The sequence below is a fragment of the Spea bombifrons genome, chromosome 2 (genome assembly GCF_027358695.1).
Source record: "Spea bombifrons isolate aSpeBom1 chromosome 2, aSpeBom1.2.pri, whole genome shotgun sequence".
Classification (NCBI taxonomy): Eukaryota; Metazoa; Chordata; class Amphibia; order Anura; family Pelobatidae; genus Spea; species Spea bombifrons.
Window position 1 is genome coordinate 141,236,975 of NC_071088.1, and position 19,077 is coordinate 141,256,051.

The 19,077-nt window shown below is 47.1% G+C and overlaps 1 protein-coding gene across 1 annotated transcript in view; it reads left to right on the forward strand.

Moving 5' to 3' along the window:
- The first annotated feature begins 658 nt into the window (after positions 1 to 658).
- DNHD1 (dynein heavy chain domain 1) overlaps positions 659 to 19,077 on the forward strand; it is a 48,263-nt gene continuing 29,844 nt past the window's right edge. The window contains exons 1-11 of the mRNA XM_053456185.1: positions 659 to 737; positions 1,447 to 2,032; positions 2,141 to 2,305; positions 3,922 to 4,125; positions 4,271 to 4,381; positions 4,612 to 4,768; positions 16,233 to 16,497; positions 17,282 to 17,459; positions 17,573 to 18,311; positions 18,410 to 18,485; positions 18,563 to 18,783. Coding sequence (XP_053312160.1) covers positions 659 to 737; positions 1,447 to 2,032; positions 2,141 to 2,305; positions 3,922 to 4,125; positions 4,271 to 4,381; positions 4,612 to 4,768; positions 16,233 to 16,497; positions 17,282 to 17,459; positions 17,573 to 18,311; positions 18,410 to 18,485; positions 18,563 to 18,783 — 2,781 coding nt within the window. The remainder of the gene's footprint in view (positions 738 to 1,446; positions 2,033 to 2,140; positions 2,306 to 3,921; positions 4,126 to 4,270; positions 4,382 to 4,611; positions 4,769 to 16,232; positions 16,498 to 17,281; positions 17,460 to 17,572; positions 18,312 to 18,409; positions 18,486 to 18,562; positions 18,784 to 19,077) is intronic.

Genomic DNA, 19,077 nt, shown 5'->3' on the forward strand with positions numbered 1-19,077 from the left:
ACCGCCCCTGTATAATGTATAGATAAATCAGTGACCGGCCCCCTGTATAATGTATAGATAAATCAGTGACCGGCCCCCTGTATAATGCATAGATAAACCAGTGACCGGCCCCCTGTATAATGTATAGATAAATCAGTGACCGGCCCCCTGTATAATGTATAGATAAATCAGTGACCGGCCCCCTGTATAATGTATAGATAAATCAATGACCGGATCCTGTATAATGTTTAGATAAATCAGTGACCGGCCCCCTGTATAATGTATAGATAAATCAGTGACCGGCCCCCTGTATAATGTTTAGATAAATCAGTGAGCCGGCCCCCTGTATAATGTATAGATAAATCAGCGAGCCGGCCCCCTGTATAATGTATAGTTAAATCAGTGACCGGCCCCCTGTATAATGTATAGATAAATCAGTGACCGGCCCCCTGTATAATGTATAGATAAATAAGTGACCGGCCCCCTGTATAATGTGTAGATAAAGCAGTGACCGGCCCCCTGTATAATGTATAGATAAATCAGTGACCGGCCCCTGTATAATGTATAGATAAATCAGTGACCGGACCCTGTATAATGTATAGATAAATCAGTGACCGGCCCCTGTATAATGTATAGATAAATCAGTGATTCTCTGATTTCAGTTTTTTTGATTGAAATGATGGATTCGGCACCAAAACCGGCAAAGGTGAACCCGCGGCTTCCACCCCTCCCCCATCCTGTCTGTAGAGTAAAATCAGGTAAGTGACGCAGCTCTAGGCCCCATCACCATGTTTCCACGTGAATAATTTACACATATTGCAGTGCGTGGGGTGTATAACTGCGTGACTGATTCTATTCTGTGTTTATTCCACCCACACCCTGCAGAGGGCAGAATCTGTGCTAATCAGACCCATCCGGCCCGTCGCCCGTTTCTCCTGCCCTTAATCAGTCGTTGGTCTCGTCTTAGATTCAGGAGCAGTATGCCTGCCCCATGCATGTTAAATCCCCTCACTGTATTACCCTCTACCACTTCTACTGGGAGGCTGTTCCACTTATCCACCCATCCGTCCCATCTCAGTCTCTGACGCTCTAGTGTTAGATTCCCGTCTCTTTATCCCTTTATGGATTTAATCGTCTCTCCCCTGTCTCTCCCTCTTCTCCCCCCACAGCTCTCTCCCATCCCCTCTCACTTCTGTTCCATATCCCCCCCACCGTCTCTCTTTTTCTCCTCGTTTCTCTTCTCTCCCCCCTGAAGTTTGACCATTGACCTTTAAGGGTGTGGATCCACCTACCTCTTCCTGCCCCTTACGCCCCCGCTGTACACCCAGCCTCCCGCTCACCTGCCCCGGTGTACGGGATGTGGAAATTCTACCTGTCCCGAAAAGCATGGCCGCCCCCCCAGACACCGCTAGGATGGCAATATGGTTGTCTCCGGGACATGTTGCTGATTGTGTTTCTCTTTGACAGCTGGTAAGGATGGTGTCACCCCCGTGTCACCCCCGCATGCGCAGCGCTGGGCGCACCCTTTGCGCTGCCGTGTTTTGGAGCAGCTGGCGTGTTCAGGCAGGGCTGCCCCTCGCGACGTGGCGCTCCTGGCGGCAGAAGTGGCGCAGTTTCTGTCGGCTGCCGTTGCAGGATTTGACCGGCGCTGGTGGTCGGAGTTACTCGATGTTCTGAGGCTTCTGCGCCCGTTCAGGGACCATCTGACCAGCGAGAGAAGAGTCCTCTTGCCAGCTTTGGGGCAACTGCACAGGGCGTACGAGCGGCACCGGGTACTGCTGGAGGAACTGGAGATACCCCATGCTCTGCGGGCTGCCTTCCCATTTGATCAGTCTGCCCTGTTTCGGCTGCCCCGGGGCGGAGAAGACGTCTGCCGGCTCCAGCTGCCCCCGGTCTATCTGCGTGATCTGCCGCATTGCCTGGGGTATATAGGAGCGGAATTGGCGGGCGCGGAGTCAATGTGGTCCCACAACCGGGGCGGCACTGCCCTGGCACTGAGAACCCGTCTGCCTATGGAGCTGGTGCCTGGTGACGCAAAAGATCAGCTGCGCAGGTACGTTCTGCGGGAAAGCATCGCAGCTGCCCGGCGATCAGCGGGTCCGGCGCTGGTCACAGTGCTGTACAGTCTGGCAGTGAGCCTTGTCGCTGTCTTTTCCCTCAGGTCGGTGTCTGCGTTTCCTCCCCATCCCTCTGCAGAGGAGCCGGTGGGGCGAGGGAGAGACATCAGACTCACCGGACTGGACGCGGCGGAGCTCCTGGCCAGATACAGACACCTGGGACAAGTTGTCTTCTTCTATCTGAATAGAGTGGAGGCCGTGGACTGCTGGTGAGCATGTTTCCCGTATATGGCTGCTGCGTGTGCCGTACACGTTAGGGGAGCCCTCTACCGGCCCCTGAATTCTAAGAGCACCCTTTTATTTGGTCAAAATGGGTCTCAGAGATTGGAGGTTCCTGGGGCGTCAACCTGGGTCTCAGGGTGTAGGGAGTCATGGGGTGTAGGAAGGCGTCGGGTGTCAGGGTAGGTGTTGGGGTGTAGGAAGGCGTCGGGTGTCAGCGTAGGTGTTGGGGTGTAGGAAGGCATCGGGTGTCAGCGTAGGTGTTGGGGTGTAGGAAGGCGTCGGGCGTCAGGGTAGGTGTTGGGGTGTAGGAAGGCGTCAGGGTAGGTGGGGTGTAGGAAGGCGTCGGGTGTCAGCGTAGGTGTTGGGGTGTAGGAAGGCGTCGGGTGTCAGCGTAGGTGTTGGGGTGTAGGAAGGCATCGGTTGTCAGCGTAGGTGTTGGGGTGTAGGAAGGTGTCGGGTGTCAGCGTAGGTGTTGGGGTGTAGGAAGGCGTCGGGTGTCAGGGTAGGTGTTGGGGTGTAGGAAGGCGTCGGGTGTCAGCGTAGGTGTTGGGGTGTAGGAAGGCGTCGGGTGTCAGCGTAGGTGTTGGGGTGTAGGAGGGCGTCGGGTGTCAGCGTAGGTGTTGGGGTGTAGGAAGGCGTTGGGTGTCAGCGTAGGTGTTGGGGTGTAGGAAGGCGTCGGGTGTCAGCGTAGGTGTTGGGGTGTAGGAAGGCGTCGGGTGTCAGGGTAGGTGTTGGGGTGTAGGAAGGCGTCGGGTGTCAGCGTAGGTGTTGGGGTGTAGGAAGGCGTCGGGTGTCAGGGTAGGTGTTGGGGTGTAGGAAGGCGTCGGGCGTCAGGGTAGGTGTTGGGGTGTAGGAAGGCGTCGGACGTCAGGGTAGGTGTTGGGGTGTAGGAAGGCGTTGGGCGTCAGCGTAGGTGTTGGGGTGTAGGAAGGCGTCGGGTAGGTGTTGGGGTGCAGGAAGGCGTCGGGTGTCAGCGTAGGTGTTGGGATGTAGGAAGGTGTTGGATGTCAGCGTAGGTGTTGGGGTGTAGGAAGGCGTCGGGTAGGTGTTGGGGTGCAGGAAAGCGTCGGGTGCCAGCGTAGGTGTTGGGGTGTAGGAAGGCGTCGGGTAGGTGTTGGGGTGTAGGAAGGCGTCGGGTGTCAGGGTAGTTGGGGTGTAGGAAGGCGTCGGGTGTCAGCGTAGGTGTTGGGGTGTAGGAAGGCGTCGGGTGTCAGCGTAGGTGTTGGGGTGTAGGAGGGCGTCGGGTGTCAGTGTAGGTGTTGGGGTGTAGGAGGGCGTCGGGTGTCAGCGTAGGTGTTGGGGTGTAGGAAGGCATTGGTGGTCAGCGTAGGTGTTGGGGTGTAGGAAGGCGTCAGGTGTTGGGGTGTAGGAAGGCGTCGGGTGTCAGCGTAGGTGTTGGGGTGTAGGAGGGCGTCGGGTGTCAGCGTAGGTGTTGGGGTGTAGGAAGGCGTTGGTGGTCAGCGTAGGTGTTGGGGTGTAGGAAGGCGTTGGTGGTCAGCGTAGGTGTTGGGGTGTAGTAAGGCGTCGGGTGTCGGGTAGGTGTTGGGGTGTAGGAAGGCGTCGGGCGTCTGCTGGAATGTGATAACTTCTTCTTCTAACGCAGCTTCTATGACCTGATTGTGACGTCTTCATCCAGTGTGCGTCCCGAGCATTATGTGTTTTCTCCCTTCGGGGTCCTGCACATCACCCCCCGGAGCGGCGCTGAAGCCCTCGAGCTCGGAGAATGGCACCGGGAAGCCGTCCTGTGCCGAGCCATCAGAAACATCCCCTTCTTTCGGAATTTCCAGAGGAGACGGACACTCACTCGGTGAGAGCAGGCACCGGCACTCGGGGGAGAACGAGGGACCCTCCGAGCAGGGTGCCCCTCTCTCCTACTTAAACCCGATGAATGACCGTCTGCCGGTAACCGAGCCGGACCCTCTTTCTTTATTCTGTTTGTTTTTTTCTTGCAGATGGAAACAAAATGTAAAAAGGATTCTTTTTCTCAGAAAGCGCGAATATCTGAGCAGCAGACTGATACAGGCGGCCCCTCATTTTACAGCGGCCCTGCAGCATATACATAGGTGTGTAACGCGCGGTACATACCGGCGGCCAACGCGCGGTACATACCGGCGGCCAATGCGCGGTACATACCGGCGGCCAAATGTGAACCTTGGCTTAAACATGGTTTCCATCATTCAGGAGGAAATATTTTGGGAGGTTCTCAGTTTGCGAAGCGTTTCCCATTGTTCAGTGAGATTCCCTGCTGCAGGAGTCCGCAGCTGACTGTTCCCTATGGCTGTCTCTCTTTCAGACTGTTGATGGAGCTGTCCCGGGTACCGTGGCTGCCACAGACTCAGCCGTCTGGCTACTCTTTTCACGACCTGCAGAATGCTCTGCGGCAGACGAGATGTGAAGCCAGGAGCCGGTTACACAAGTTCCTGACTCTGGTCTCCCAAATCCTGCGGCTGGTAAGAAGAGATAAGTGATTGTGGGTTACCACGACGCATACAATATGTCTCGTATCCAGCCGCCACGTGTCAGGGTCTTATCTTCTGCATGCAGGTCGTCGGCATCTTCCTTGTCATGTACTTGAATCAGTCTATTCCCAGAGTCCTCTTTACCAGGCGCCTGGGGACTTCTTTAACACTTTTGTGCATCGTGAAGTGTGCAGCCTGACGCCAAAATGTTGCATACGTGCCAACAGGCTCAACTCCACTGCTGGTCCAGAAGACAAAAACCTCACATAGAAGTGATGTCCAGTCCTGTGCTTATAACCCGTTATATATATACAGGATATAACGGGTTATAAGGACAGGATTAGTTATACGGCCGGAGAGTATATAATATACTGTGTATTCCTCATATTATATATTATATACTCTCCTCCCCGTAAAACTAATCCCGTCCTTATAACCCGTTATATCTCTGTATATTCCTCATATTATATATTATATACTCTCCCCCCGTATAACTAATCCCATCCTTATAACCCGTTATATCCTGTATATTCCTCATATTATATATTATATACTCTCCGGCCGTATAACTAATCCCGTCCTTATAACCCGTTAAATGCTGTATATTCCTCATATTATATATTATATACTCTCCGGCCATATAACTAATCCCGTCCTTATAACCCGTTATATCCTGTATATTCCTCATATTATATATTATTTACTCTCTGGCCGTATAACTAATCCCGTCCTTATAACCCGTTATATCCTGTATATTCCTCATATTATATATTATATACTCTCCGGCCGTATAACTAATCCCGTCCTTATAACCCGTTATATCCCTGTATATTCTTCATATTATATATTATATACTCTCCGGCCGTATAACTAATCCCGTCCTTATAACCTGTTATATCCTGTATATTCCTCATATTATATCTTATATACTCTCCCCCCCCGTATAACTAATCCCGTCCTCATAACCCGTTATATCCTGTATATTCCTCATATTATATCTTATACACTCTCCGGCCGTATAACTAATCCCGTCCTTATAACCCGTTATATCCCTGTATATTCCTCATATTATATATTATATACTATCCGGCCGTATAACTAATCCCGTCCTTATAACCCGTTATATCCTGTATATTCCTCATATTATATATTATATACTCTCCCCCCCCCCCGTATAACTAATCCCGTCCTCATAACCCGTTATATCCTGTATATTCCTCATATTATATATTATATACTCTCCGGCCGTATAACTAATCCCATCCTTATAACCCGTTACATCCTGTATATTCCTCATATTATATATTATATACTCCCCCCCCCGTATAACTAATCCCATCCTTATAACCCGTTATATCCCTGTATATTCCTCATATTATATATTATATACTCTCCGGCCGTATAACTAACCCCATCCTTATAACCCGTTATATCCTGCATATTCCTCATATTATATACTCTCTCCAACCGTATAACTAATCCTGTCCTTATAACCCGTTATATCCCTGTATATTCCTCATATTATATACTCTCCCCCGTATAACTAATCCCGTCCTTATAACCCGTTATATCCTGTATATTCCTCATATAATATATAATATACTCTCCGGCCGTATAACTAATCCCGTCCTTATAACCCGTTATATCCCTGTATATTCCTCATATTGTTTATTATATACTCTCCGGCCGTATAACTAATCCTGTCCTTATAACCCGTTATATCCTGTATATTCCTCATATTATATATTATATACTCTCCGGCCGTATAACTAATCCCGTCCTTATAACCCGTTATATCCTGTATATTCCTCATATTATATATTATATACTCTCCGGCCGTGTAACTAATCCCGTCCTTATAACCCTGTATATTCCTCATATTATATATTATATACTCTCTGGCCGTATAACTAATCCTGTCCTTATAACCTGTTATATCCTGTATATTCCTATATTATATATTATATGTTATAGACTCTCCCCCCGGATAACTAATCCCGTCCTTATAACCCGTTATATCCCTGTATATTCCTCATATTATATATTATATACTCTCCGGCCCTATAACTTATCCCGTCCTTATAATCCATTACATCACTGTATATTCCTCATATTATATAATATATAATATATACTCACCGGCCGTATAACTAATCCCGTCCTTATAACCCGTTATATCCTGTATATTCCTCATATTATATATTATATACTCCCCCCCCGTATAACTAATCCCGTCCTTATAATCCATTACATCACTGTATATTCCTCATATTATATATTATATACTCTCCAGCCGTATAACTAATCCCGTCCTTATAACCCGTTATATCCTGTATATTCCTCATATTATTTATTATATACTCTCCGACTGTATAACTAATCCTATCCTTATAACCCGTTATATCCCTGTATATTCCTCATATTATATATTATATATTTTCCAGCCGTATAACTAATCCCGTCCTTATAACCCGTTATATCCTGTATATTCCTCATATTATATATTATATACTCTCCCCCCGTATAACTTATCCCGTCCTTATAACCCGTTATATCCTGTATATTCCTCATATTATATATTATATATTTTCCAGCCGTATAACTAATCCCGTCCTTATAACCCGTTATATCCTGTATATTCCTCATATTATATATTATATACTCTCCGGCCGTATAACTAATCCCGTCCTTATAACCCGTTATATCCTGTATATTCCTCATATTATATATTATATACTCTCCGGCCGTATAACTAATCCCGTCCTTATAACACGGGCGTAGGAACCGGGGGGGGCGGGGGGATGGATAGAGAAATCCCCCCCAGGGCTGTAAGCAGGGCCGGACTGGCCCACCGGGATACCGGGAAATTTCCCGGTGGGCCGGAAGGTCCGTGGGCTGGGCGGCCATGAAGACAGCGGCTGAGCTGCCCCCCAGGCTGCCCGAAATCTAATCAAAGCGGCCGCTGGGTGCTGATACGACCGGCCGGCATCAGCACCCAGCAGCCGTGTGCGATGGCCGTCTAGTGATGGGAGCAGTGTGAGGGGGTGAAAGCTCCGCCCCCTCACACTGACCTTTCACCCCTCACGCTGCTCCCATCACTATGCGGCCGTCAGATTGCTGGGAATGTAATCTAAACGGCCAATGCGTGCTGATGCCTCCGGCCGGCTCTGCTTTAATACTTTTTTTTTTTAGTTTATATGGCAAGCCGATCCAGCTTACCATATATATTAAAAAAAAAGTGTTAAAGTAGCTCCGGCCGGCGGCATCAGCACGCACCGGCCGTTTAGATTACATTCCCAGCAGTCTGATGGCTGCATAGTGATGGGAGCAGCGTGAGGTGGAAGCTCCGCCCCCTCGCGCTCAGACTGCTGCAGCACCGGATGTCAAGAGAACAGTGTGCAGCTACCAGGAAGTCAAGAGAAGTAGAAGGTGAGTAAAAAAATTTATTTTTTGTACTGTATGATGTTTTTTGTATTTGTGCATGTGTGTGTATCGGCATGTGTGTGTATGTAAGTGTGTCCCACTATATGCCACTCTGCCTCCAGAAATGCCTTATACCCCCTATATGCCACTCTGTCCCATGATATGCCTTTTAACCCCCTATATGCCAGAGTTGCATATAGGGGTATAAGGCATTTCTGGATGCAGAGTGACAAATAGGGGGTCAAAAGGCATATCTGGAGGCAGAGTGGCATAAAGGGGGTTAAAAGGTATATCATGGGGCAGAGGAGCATATAGGAGGGTATAAAGCATATCGGGGAGGCAGAGTGGCATATAGGGGGCATAAGGCTTTTCTGGAGGCAGAGTGCCCCATGATATGCCTTTTAACCCCCTTCATGCCACTCTGCCTCCAGAAATGCCTTATACCCCCTATATGCCACTCTGTCCCATTATATGCCTTTTAACCCCCTATATGGCAGAGTGGCATATAGGGGGTTAGAAGGCATATCATGGGACAGAGTGGCATATAGGAGGGTTGAGGCATATCTGGGAGGCAGAGTGGCATATAGGGGGGTATAAGGCTTTTCTGGAGGCAGAGTGCCCCATGATATGCCTTTTCACCCCCTTTATGCCACTCTGCCTCCAGAAATGCCTTATACCCCCCTATATGCCACTCTGTCCCATGATATGCATTTTAACCCCCTATATGCCAGAGTGGCATATAGGGGTATAAGGCATTTCTGGATGCAGAGTGACATACAGGGGGTCAACGGCATATCTGGAGGCAGAGTGGCATAAAGGGAGTTAAAAGGGATGTCATGGGGCAGAGGGGCATATAGGAGGTTATAAAGCATATTGGGGAGGCAGAGTGGCATATAGGGGGCATAAGGCTTTTCTGTAGGCAGAGTGCCCCATGATATGCCTTTTAACCCCCTTTATGCCACTCTGCCTCCAGAAATGCCTTATACCCCCTATATGCCACTCTGTCCCATGATATGCCTTTTAACCCCCTATATGGCAGAGTGGCATATAGGGGTATAAGGCATTTCTGGATGCAGAGTGACATACAGGGGGTCAACGGCATATCTGGAGGCAGAGTGGCATAAAGGGAGTTAAAAGGGATGTCATGGGGCAGAGGGGCATATAGGAGGTTATAAAGCATATTGGGGAGGCAGAGTGGCATATAGGGGGCATAAGGCTTTTCTGCAGGCAGAGTGCCCCATGATATGCCTTTTAACCCCCTTTATGCCACTCTGCCTCCAGAAATGCCTTATACCCCCTATATGCCACTCTGTCCCATGATATGCCTTTTAACCCCCTATATGGCAGAGTGGCATATAGGGGGTTAGAAGGCATATCATGGGACAGAGTGGCATATAGGGGGTATAAGGCATTTCTGGATGCAGAGTGACATATAGGGGGTCAAAAGGCATATCTGGAGGTGGAGTGGCAAAAAGGGGGTTAAAAGGCATATCACGGGGCAGAGGGGCATATAGGAGGGTTGAGGCATATCAGGGAGGCAGAGTGGCATATGGGGGGTATAAGGCATTTCTGAAGGCAGAGTGCCCCATGATATGCCTTTTAACCCCCTTCATGCCACTCTGCCTCCAGGAATGCCTTATACCCACTATATGCCACTCTGTCCCATGATATGCCTTTTAACCCCCTATATGGCAGAGTGGCATATAGGGGGTTAGAAGGCATATCATGGGAGAGAGTGGCATATAGGGGGTATAAGGCATTTCTGGAGGCAGAGTGGCATATAGGGGGTTAGAAGGCATTTCAGGGGGGCAGAGTGGCAAGCCTGGGGGCAGAGGTGCATAACTCGGGGGTAGGCTGTCAAATGAAAGGAAATAAAAACCAAACATGTCTCAATCATAGCTTTTATTAAATATGGAAAAAAATAGTCTACATGAATTAATAAAGGAATAAAAGTTTCTTACCAGAATATCGTGAAGAATAATGTGATCAGTGTTTTGTTCCACTGAATAAAATGGAACTCTTTCATCTAAAAATGTTCGCAGTAGTAAATGTTTTGATCCCATTATGTGTAATGCATTTCATTTATTAGGGCCTTTTAACACTTTTACTTTCTGGTATTTTAATACAAATAATGAGATAAAAAGAATGGCACATAGTGTGACTCGGGTGTGTATAAGGGGTGCGTGTGGGTATAAGAGCTTCACCGTGAGATAAACTATATGGGGCTGGTCTCCAAATTTTTCCAGGGCTGCTTTTCAGTCCCAGTCCGGCCCTGGCTGTAAGTGGTACACAGCTGCCCGATCAGCAGCTGCAGCGTGCAGGACTGGTTGGGGAGATCAGTGTGATCTCTGTCACTGAGCGCCGGGCGATGGGATATGACGTTTATATCCCAGCCCCGGCGCTCAGCATAAACAGTTGTGCGCAGCCGCACTGCACTGAGAGTGAGCGGCAAACCAGAAGGAGAGGATGAAGAGAAAGCAGAAAGGAAGAAGAGAAAGGTAAGAGATGTGAAGAACGAGGGGGGGGGTTTGAAGTGGAAAACGAGGGGGGGGTTTGAAGTGGAAAACGAGGGGGGGTTTGAAGTGGAAAACAAGGGGGGGGTTTGAAGTGGAAAACGAGGGGGGGGTTTGATGTGGAAAACGAGGGGGGGTTTGATGTGGAAAACGAGGGGGGGTTTGAAGTGGAAAACGGGGGGGGTGAGATGTGCAAAACGAGGGGGGGTCTGATGTGCAAAACAAGGGGGGGTCTGATGTGCAAAACGAGGGGGGGTCTGATGTGCAAAACGAAGGGGGGGTCTGATGTGCAAAACGAAGGGGGTCTGATGTGCAAAACGAGGGGGGTCTGATGTGCAAAACGAGGGGGGGTCTGATGTGCAAAACGAGGGGGGGTCTGATGTGCAAAACGAAGGGGGGGTCTGATGGTAGATATGTGTGTGTGCATATACAAATGGTGAGGCATGTATATGGGAAATGTTTATGAATGTGTATGGGCACTTGGGCAGGCATGTGTGTGTGTATAGGGCAGGTGTGTATATGTGCGTGTATGGGCACGCGCATATAAGGGCAGTGTATGTGCATACGTGTGTATGAGCAGTGTATATGTGTACGTCTGTATAGGCAGTGTATATGTGTACGTCTGTATGGGCTGTGTATATATGTGTATATAAGGAGTGTATTTGTCTTATAGTGTATATGTCTGTGTAAGTATGTGCAAGGGCAGTGTATATTTATGGGGAGGCATGTGTGTGTGAGCAGTTTATGTATGTTTGGGCAGGCGTGTAAAAGGGTAGTGCATATGTGTGAGTACTGGCAAGTGTGTATGTGCAGGCAATTGCAGCGTATATATGTGTTTTTGTGGGCAGGCATGCGTAAGAGCAGTGCATATGTGTGTATGAGCAGGCATGTCGTACTTAAAGGAAAGAGAATGATTCCCTGTAACACATGTTTAACTCAGGGGCGCCTAGGGTTAAATCCAGGCCTATTTCTGGTTAAAATGAGTGTGCGTCACTGTATCTAGCATTTGGACACAAGAGAATATTGCGGGGTGCTACTTGGTCTAGGGCATCACTAATACAAAGCACCACGTGTTAAATCTACGGGTAGGCAGAGTAAGTGAAGGATGTGTTTGCGTGTCTGGGTGTGATAGCGTATGTTTGTGGGTTTGTTATTGTGCACATCTGTTTTTATGGGTATGTTAGTATGTTTCCAGGTGTGTTATAGCGGGCATGTGTCTAGGTATATTAGGGTGGGATTGTTTTTGTTAGTGTGTGCATGTGTATGTATGTTATTCAAGTGTCTAAGTGTGTGGATCTGTTCCTGTGTGCATGACGTGTTAGGAGTCTTAGATGGTTCCTTCAATACATCATAGTAGTCTCTGTGGCCGTGTCCAGTGGGGTCCATCTGTGGTTGTAAGATTTTTCTGTTTCTGTGGGAATTTTCTCCCATTCATCTAGTAGAACGTTTTATGAGCTGAAGGTGATAAACCAAGACATTTTGGACAACACTATGCTTCTAACTTTGTGGGAACAGTTTTGGGGAGGGTCCTTTTCTATTCCATCATGACTGTGCCCCAGTGTACAAAACAAGGTCCATAAAGGCATGGTTGCAAAAATTCCCCACAGAAACTCTCCAAAATCTTATAGCTGCAAAGGGGGACCAACTACATATTAAGCTCTATGTATTTATAATGCAATGTCATAAAAGTCCCTGTTGGTGAAATGGTCAGGTATACCCTACCAGTAAAAGTGCTATCCCCCCAGATTTTTAGGGGTTCCTACGCCCATGCCTTATAACCCGTTGTATCCCTGTATATTCCTCATATTATATATTATATACTCTCCGGCCCGTATAACTAATCCCGTCCTTATAACCCGTTATATCCCTGTATATTCCTCATATTATATATTATATAGTCCCCGGCCGTATAACTAATCCCGTCCTTATAACCCGTTATACCCTGTATATTCCTCATATTATATATTATAAACTCCCCCCCCGTATAACTAATCCCGTCCTTATAATCCATTACATCACTGTATATTCCTCATATTATATATTATATACTCTCCTGCCGTACAACTAATCCCGTCCTTATAACCCGTTATATCCTGTATATCCCTCATATTATATATTATATACTCTCCCCCGTATAACTAATCCCGTCCTTATAACCCGTTATACCCTGTATATTCCTCATATTATATATTATATACTCTCCCCTGTATAACTAATCCCGTCCTTATAACCCGTTATATCCTGTATATTCCTCATATTATATATTATATACTCTCCGGCCGTATAACTAATCTCGTCCTTATAACCCGTTATATCCTGTATATTCCTCATATTATATATTATATACTCTCCGGCCGTATAACTAATCCGGTCCTTATAACCCGTTATATCCTGTATATTCCTCATATTATATATTATATACTCCCCCCCCCCCGTATAACTAATCCCGTCCTTATAACCCGTTATATCCTGTATATTCCTCATATTATATATTATATACTCTCCGTCCCGTATAACTAATCCCATCCTTATAACCCGTTATATCCCTGTATATTCCTCATATTATATATCAGGGCTCGACAAATCCCAGGCGCCAGGTCGCCATGGCGACAGAGAATTTTGTCCTGGCGCCTAGGTTTTGTCAGCCTCTTACATCCAGAAAAAATTGTGGATGTAAGAGGCTGTCGCCACATGGGGGCGCTGCTGCTACTGTCTGCCCAGGAGTCTGGGCAGACAGCACAGCCACTCCGAGCCCGCCCCCGAGCCTGAGATCACTCCCACGGAGTGATCCTGTAGGCTGAAAACGCGGTTGCTGGAAAAGCAGCAATCGTGTTTTCAGCTGCCACAGGCAGCCTCAGGGAAGGGGTTTGTGTGTTGATTGGGTCCCCACACAAGTCTGGGGACCTCACCCAACACCCCCCAGCTGCCTGATCGCTCCATGGGAGCGACACCGCAGCGTTAACCCCTTCAATGCCGCGATCGCGGCATTTAGGGGTTAATTCCCGTTTTGGGGGCTTTGCTGCTGGTGGTCTGCCTGGAAGCCCAGGCAGACCAGCAACAGCAAAAACGAGCCCCCACAAGCCCTTTGATGACTCCTGTAGGCATGGAAGCCTACAGCAGTCATCAAAGAGACTCCCTCTGCAATGGCTGGTCCATAGACCAGCAATTGAGTCCCAGCTGCCAGAGGCAGCTTCAGGGACAGGGGGAGAGGGTTCTTCGGTCTCCACATGAGTGTGGAGACCAGCCCCAACACCCCCCCCTGCTGCCTGATCGCTCCCTGAGAGCGACAGTGCAGCGTTAACCCCTTCAATGCCGCAATCGCGGCGTTTTAGGGGTTAACTCCCATTTTGTAAGGGGCTCTGCTGCCGGTGGTCTGCCTGGAAGCCCAGACAGACCAGCAACAGCAAAAAAACGAGCCCCCACAAGCCCTTTGATGATTCCTGTAGGCATAGAAGCCTACAGCAGTCATCATAGACTCCCCCCTGCAGTGGCTGGTCTATAGACCAGCAATAGAGTCCCAGCTGCCAGAGGCAGCTTCAGGGACAGGGGGAGAGGGTTCCTTGATCTCCACATGAGTGTGGAGACCAGCCCCAACACCCCCCTGCTGCCTGATCACTCCATGAGAGCGACAGTGCAGCGTTAACCCCTTCAATGCCATAATTGTGTATGACACATTCGTGGCATTGCAGGGGTTAACATTTGTCCCCACAAGCTTGTGGGGACTAAATATCTGTCAATGCTGTGCTCCAATGGAACATCAGCATCGAAAGAGTTAAAAAAAAATGAAAAAAATGTATTTTAAAAAAAAACCAAACAGCACTGACCTGAAAGTCCAGGGTGCTTCCAGGTCAAACGCTGTGAGTTTAGTAAGTGGGCTGATGATGATCGGATCTGTTAGAAAAATGCTTATGTTATCATAAATATTATTGCTGACAAAGACAGTAGAAAATGTCTAGTCTATGATATATCACGAGTTGCGCCAACATATCTACTAAGAGGCGTAACCTGCTTAAAAAGTAGCCAATCAGAATGATGCATGCTATTAGAAGCAGATAAGAAGTATAAGAAGTTATTTAAACCATGTAATCCAAATACGTAATTAGACAACGCTTCGACTTTTGTGTGTTGTGTGCCTTGTCTCGATTATGCGCATAATCTATTAAAGGAAATAACTTTTTCTGAGGAGAATTCGACCATTAATTCAACCAACAGGATCCCTCCTGACCAACTGTTAGTTTAAAAAAATCCTGGCTCCTAACTTTTTTACCTGGCGCCTAGATTCCCAACAAATTTGTCAAGCCCTGTTGTATATTATATACTCTCCGCCTGTATAACTAATCCTGTCCTTATAACCCGTTATATCCCTGTATATTCCTCATATTATATATTATATACTCTCCCCTGTATAACTAATCCCGTCCTTATAACCCGTTATATCCTGTATATTCCTCATATTATATATTATATACTCCCTGGCCGTATAACTAATCCTGTCCTTATAACCCGTTATATCCCTGTATATTCCTCATATTATATACTCTCAGGCCGTATAACTAATCCTGTCCTTATAACCCGTTATATCCTGTATATTCCTCATATTATATATTATATACTCTCCCCTGTATAACTAATCCCGTCCTTATAACCCGTTATATCCTGTATATTCCTCATATTATATATTATATACTCCCTGGCCGTATAACTAATCCTGTCCTTATAACCCGTTATATCCTGTATATTCCTCATATTATATATTATATACTCTCCCCCCGTATAACTAATCCCGTCCTTATAACCCGTTATATCCCTGTATATTCCTCATATTATATATTATATACTCTCCCCCGTATAACTAACCCCGTCCTTATAACCCGTTATATCCTGTATATTCCTCATATTATATATTATATACTCTCCCCCGTATAACTAATCCCGTCTTTATAACCCGTTATATCCTGTGTATTCCTCATATTATATATTATATACTCTCCGGCCGTATAACTAATCTCGTCCTTATAACCCGTTATATCCCTGTATATTCCTCATATTATATATTATATACCCCCCGGCCGTATAACTAAGCCCGTCCTTATAACCCGTTATATCCTGTATATTCCTCATATTATATATTATATACTCTCCCCCCCCGTATAACTAATCCCGTCCTTATAATCCATTACATCACTGTATATTCCTCATATTATATATTATATACTCTCCGCCTGTATAACTAATACCGACCTTATTAGCCGTTATATCCCTGTATATTCTCAGTGTAAATATGATCTAAGTAATTTATTTAATGAAAGGGTTATTATTTTGGGCAGTGTTATTGACCTTTTCTCCTGATTTCTTGGCCATTAGGGCACCGTTTCTCTTTATTAATTTGGCCCCGTAGATTTTGGGTAACGTTGCCAACTGCCCTCGATTCCTGGATGATTGCAGCGCCTGAAGGGTTTCCTAACATTATGGAGGAGAGCGAAAGTGACTGACTGGCCTCCTGAAATGCTTGGTTGCAGGTGAGGGACGACACGTACATCATGGTGCAGACCCTGCAGAGAGATAAGGAGCTGACGGTTTCCGATCGCCGGGCCGACAGGAAGGAGGCAGATGCGCGCATGCGCCAGGCCGAGTCCTGGGCGAGCAGGCTGGGGGTTCTAACGGCATTGGTGGGACATCTCATCTGTCAGAACCTGCGGTCGTTCCTTCAGAGGGACATCTGCAGCTTTGTGAATGAGATCATCCAGGTGAGACGTGAGGTCTTTAATAATAATGATGATGATGGTAATAGTAAATAGCAATAATTATAATGATGATAATAGTCAAAAAAAAATAATAATAGTAAATAGCAATAATAATTATGATGAATATCAATAATAATGATGATGATAATAGTAAATAGCAATGATAATAATAATAATAATAATAATAAATAGCGTTAATAAAAATGATGATGATGATAATAGTAAATAGCAATGATAATAATAATGGTAATAACAATAAAAGTAGTACTAGTAATAGTAATAATATAATAGTACTAGTAATAATATTATTGATGGTAATAATAATAATAATGATAATAATAGTATTGATGGTAGTAATAATAATAATAATAATAGTATTGATGGTAATAATAATGATAATAACAATACAAGTAGTACTAGTAATAATAATAATAGTATTGATGGTAATAATAATGATAATAATAGTATTGATGGTAGTAATAATAATAATAATAGTATTGATGGTCATAATAATGATAATAATAATAGTATTGGTGGTAATAATAATAATAATACAAGTAGTACTAATAATAATAATAGTATTGATGGTTATAATAATGATAATAGTAAATAATAATAATTATTAGTGATGATGATGATGGATAATAACACCACCTATAGATTTGTTCTCAGGCCCCTTGTCTCTGTGTTATTTGGACAAAATGATGCTGGAGGTTATATTTAAACCAATATATTTACCGGTATTTCATTTTTTTTGTGTCAACTCTTACCTTCTATGCAGTGTTGCCGATCTCTGTAACCACTACTGCATAATGCTTCCTTAGACTTCTTACCTCACGTGCTGTTCTCTAACCTTTATGAAAATGCAACCCCCATGACGCTTTCTCCGGTACCAGAATGTATTAAGAGAGCCGCTCCTGTCTCTCCCAATAACCTCTCCACCCCGTCTGCCGTGCGGAGGGTGTTTGCCCCGTCCCGACAGATCGACGGCTCAGGGAAACGGTCTGTGTTTGAGGGTCTCTCAGGATGTATGTCTGTCTCTTTCACAGTCCGGGGCCAAGGCCGGCAGCTCCTTCCTGCGGGTCTCTCAGGATGTATGTCTGTCTCTTTCACAGTCCGGGGGCCAAGGCCGGCAGCTCCTTCCTGCGGGTCTCTCAGGATGCATGTCTGTCTCTTTCACAGTGCGGGGCCAAGGCCGGCAGCTCCTTCCTGCGGGTCTCTCAGGATGTATGTCTGTCTCTTTCACAGTCCGGGGCCAAGGCTGGCAGCTCCTTCCTGCGGGTCTCTCAGGATTTATGTCTGTCTCTTTCACAGTCCAGGGCCAAGGCCGGCAGCTCCTTCCTGCGGGTCTCTCAGGATTTATGTCTGTCTCTTTCACAGTCCGGGGCCAAGGCCGACAGCTCCTTCCTGCGGGTCTCTCAGGATGTATGTCTGTCTCTTTCACAGTCCGGGGCCAAGGCTGGCAGCTCCTTCCTGCGGGTCTCTCAGGATTTATGTCTGTCTCTTTCACAGTCCAGGGCCAAGGCCGGCAGCTCCTTCCTGCGGGTCTCTCAGGATTTATGTCTGTCTCTTTCACAGTCCGGGGCCAAGGCCGACAGCTCCTTCCTGCGGGTCTCTCAGGATGTATGTCTGTCTCTTTCACAGTCCGGGGCCAAGGCTGGCAGCTCCTTCCTGCGGGTCTCTCAGGATTTATGTCTGTCTCTTTCACAGTCCAGGGCCAAGGCCGGCAGCTCCTTCCTGCAAGTCAGTCTGGAGTTTGGAGAGCAGGACAGGCTGTCTCTGAACCCTATTGGAGATTCTACGCAGGAGAGCTTCCAGCGAGCGATTGGCTCAGTTCTGGACTCTGTCTTGGAGGTGAGACTCTGTCCTGGTGGGGCTTCGTGGGGCATTAGACTGTCTCTTCTTTATTAAAGCTGTCACTCGCTGATGATTGATGTCTGTTGGATCCGCAGGTGACTGGGATGTTTGATCGGGAAACCAGCGAGGAGGCGCCCACTGCGTGTGTCCAGGAACCCCCCAGAGCGCAGGGTACTGCTGGGTCTGTGCCCCGGGTCCGGTGTCTGGGTGATGGTTCTGATCTGGTGTGACTGAGCCTCTTTTTTCAGTATTGCCCCCTCTGCCAACGCTCAGTGAGAAGAAGCTTAGGATGGTTCTTCCGAAACCCGAGGTACCCCTGGTGAGGTGCGCCAGGGCGGGGGGTCTGAAGATCGAGGGGCACATGGAGAAGGGTGAGAACCTCCCTCTGCATCTAAAGCCTCTGCAAAGTCTTCTCTATAACAACGACCTCATCTCTCAGGCCAAAGAAAGACTGCAGAGAACGTTGGAGGTGAGTGACATGGAGCAGAGAGAGTGAGAAAGGTGAGTGACATGGAGCAGAGAGAGTGAGAGAGGTGAGTGACATGGAGCAGGGAGAGTGAGAGAGGTGAGTGACATGGAGCAGAGAGAGTGCGAGAGGTGAGTGACATGGAGCAGAGAGAGTGAGAGAGGCGAGTGACATGGAGCAGAGAGAGTGAGAGAGGCAAGTGACATGGAGCAGAGAGAGTGAGAGAGGCGAGTGACATGGAGCAGAGAGAGTGAGAGAGGTGACATGGAGCAGAGAGAGTGAGAGACACGGTGTGGG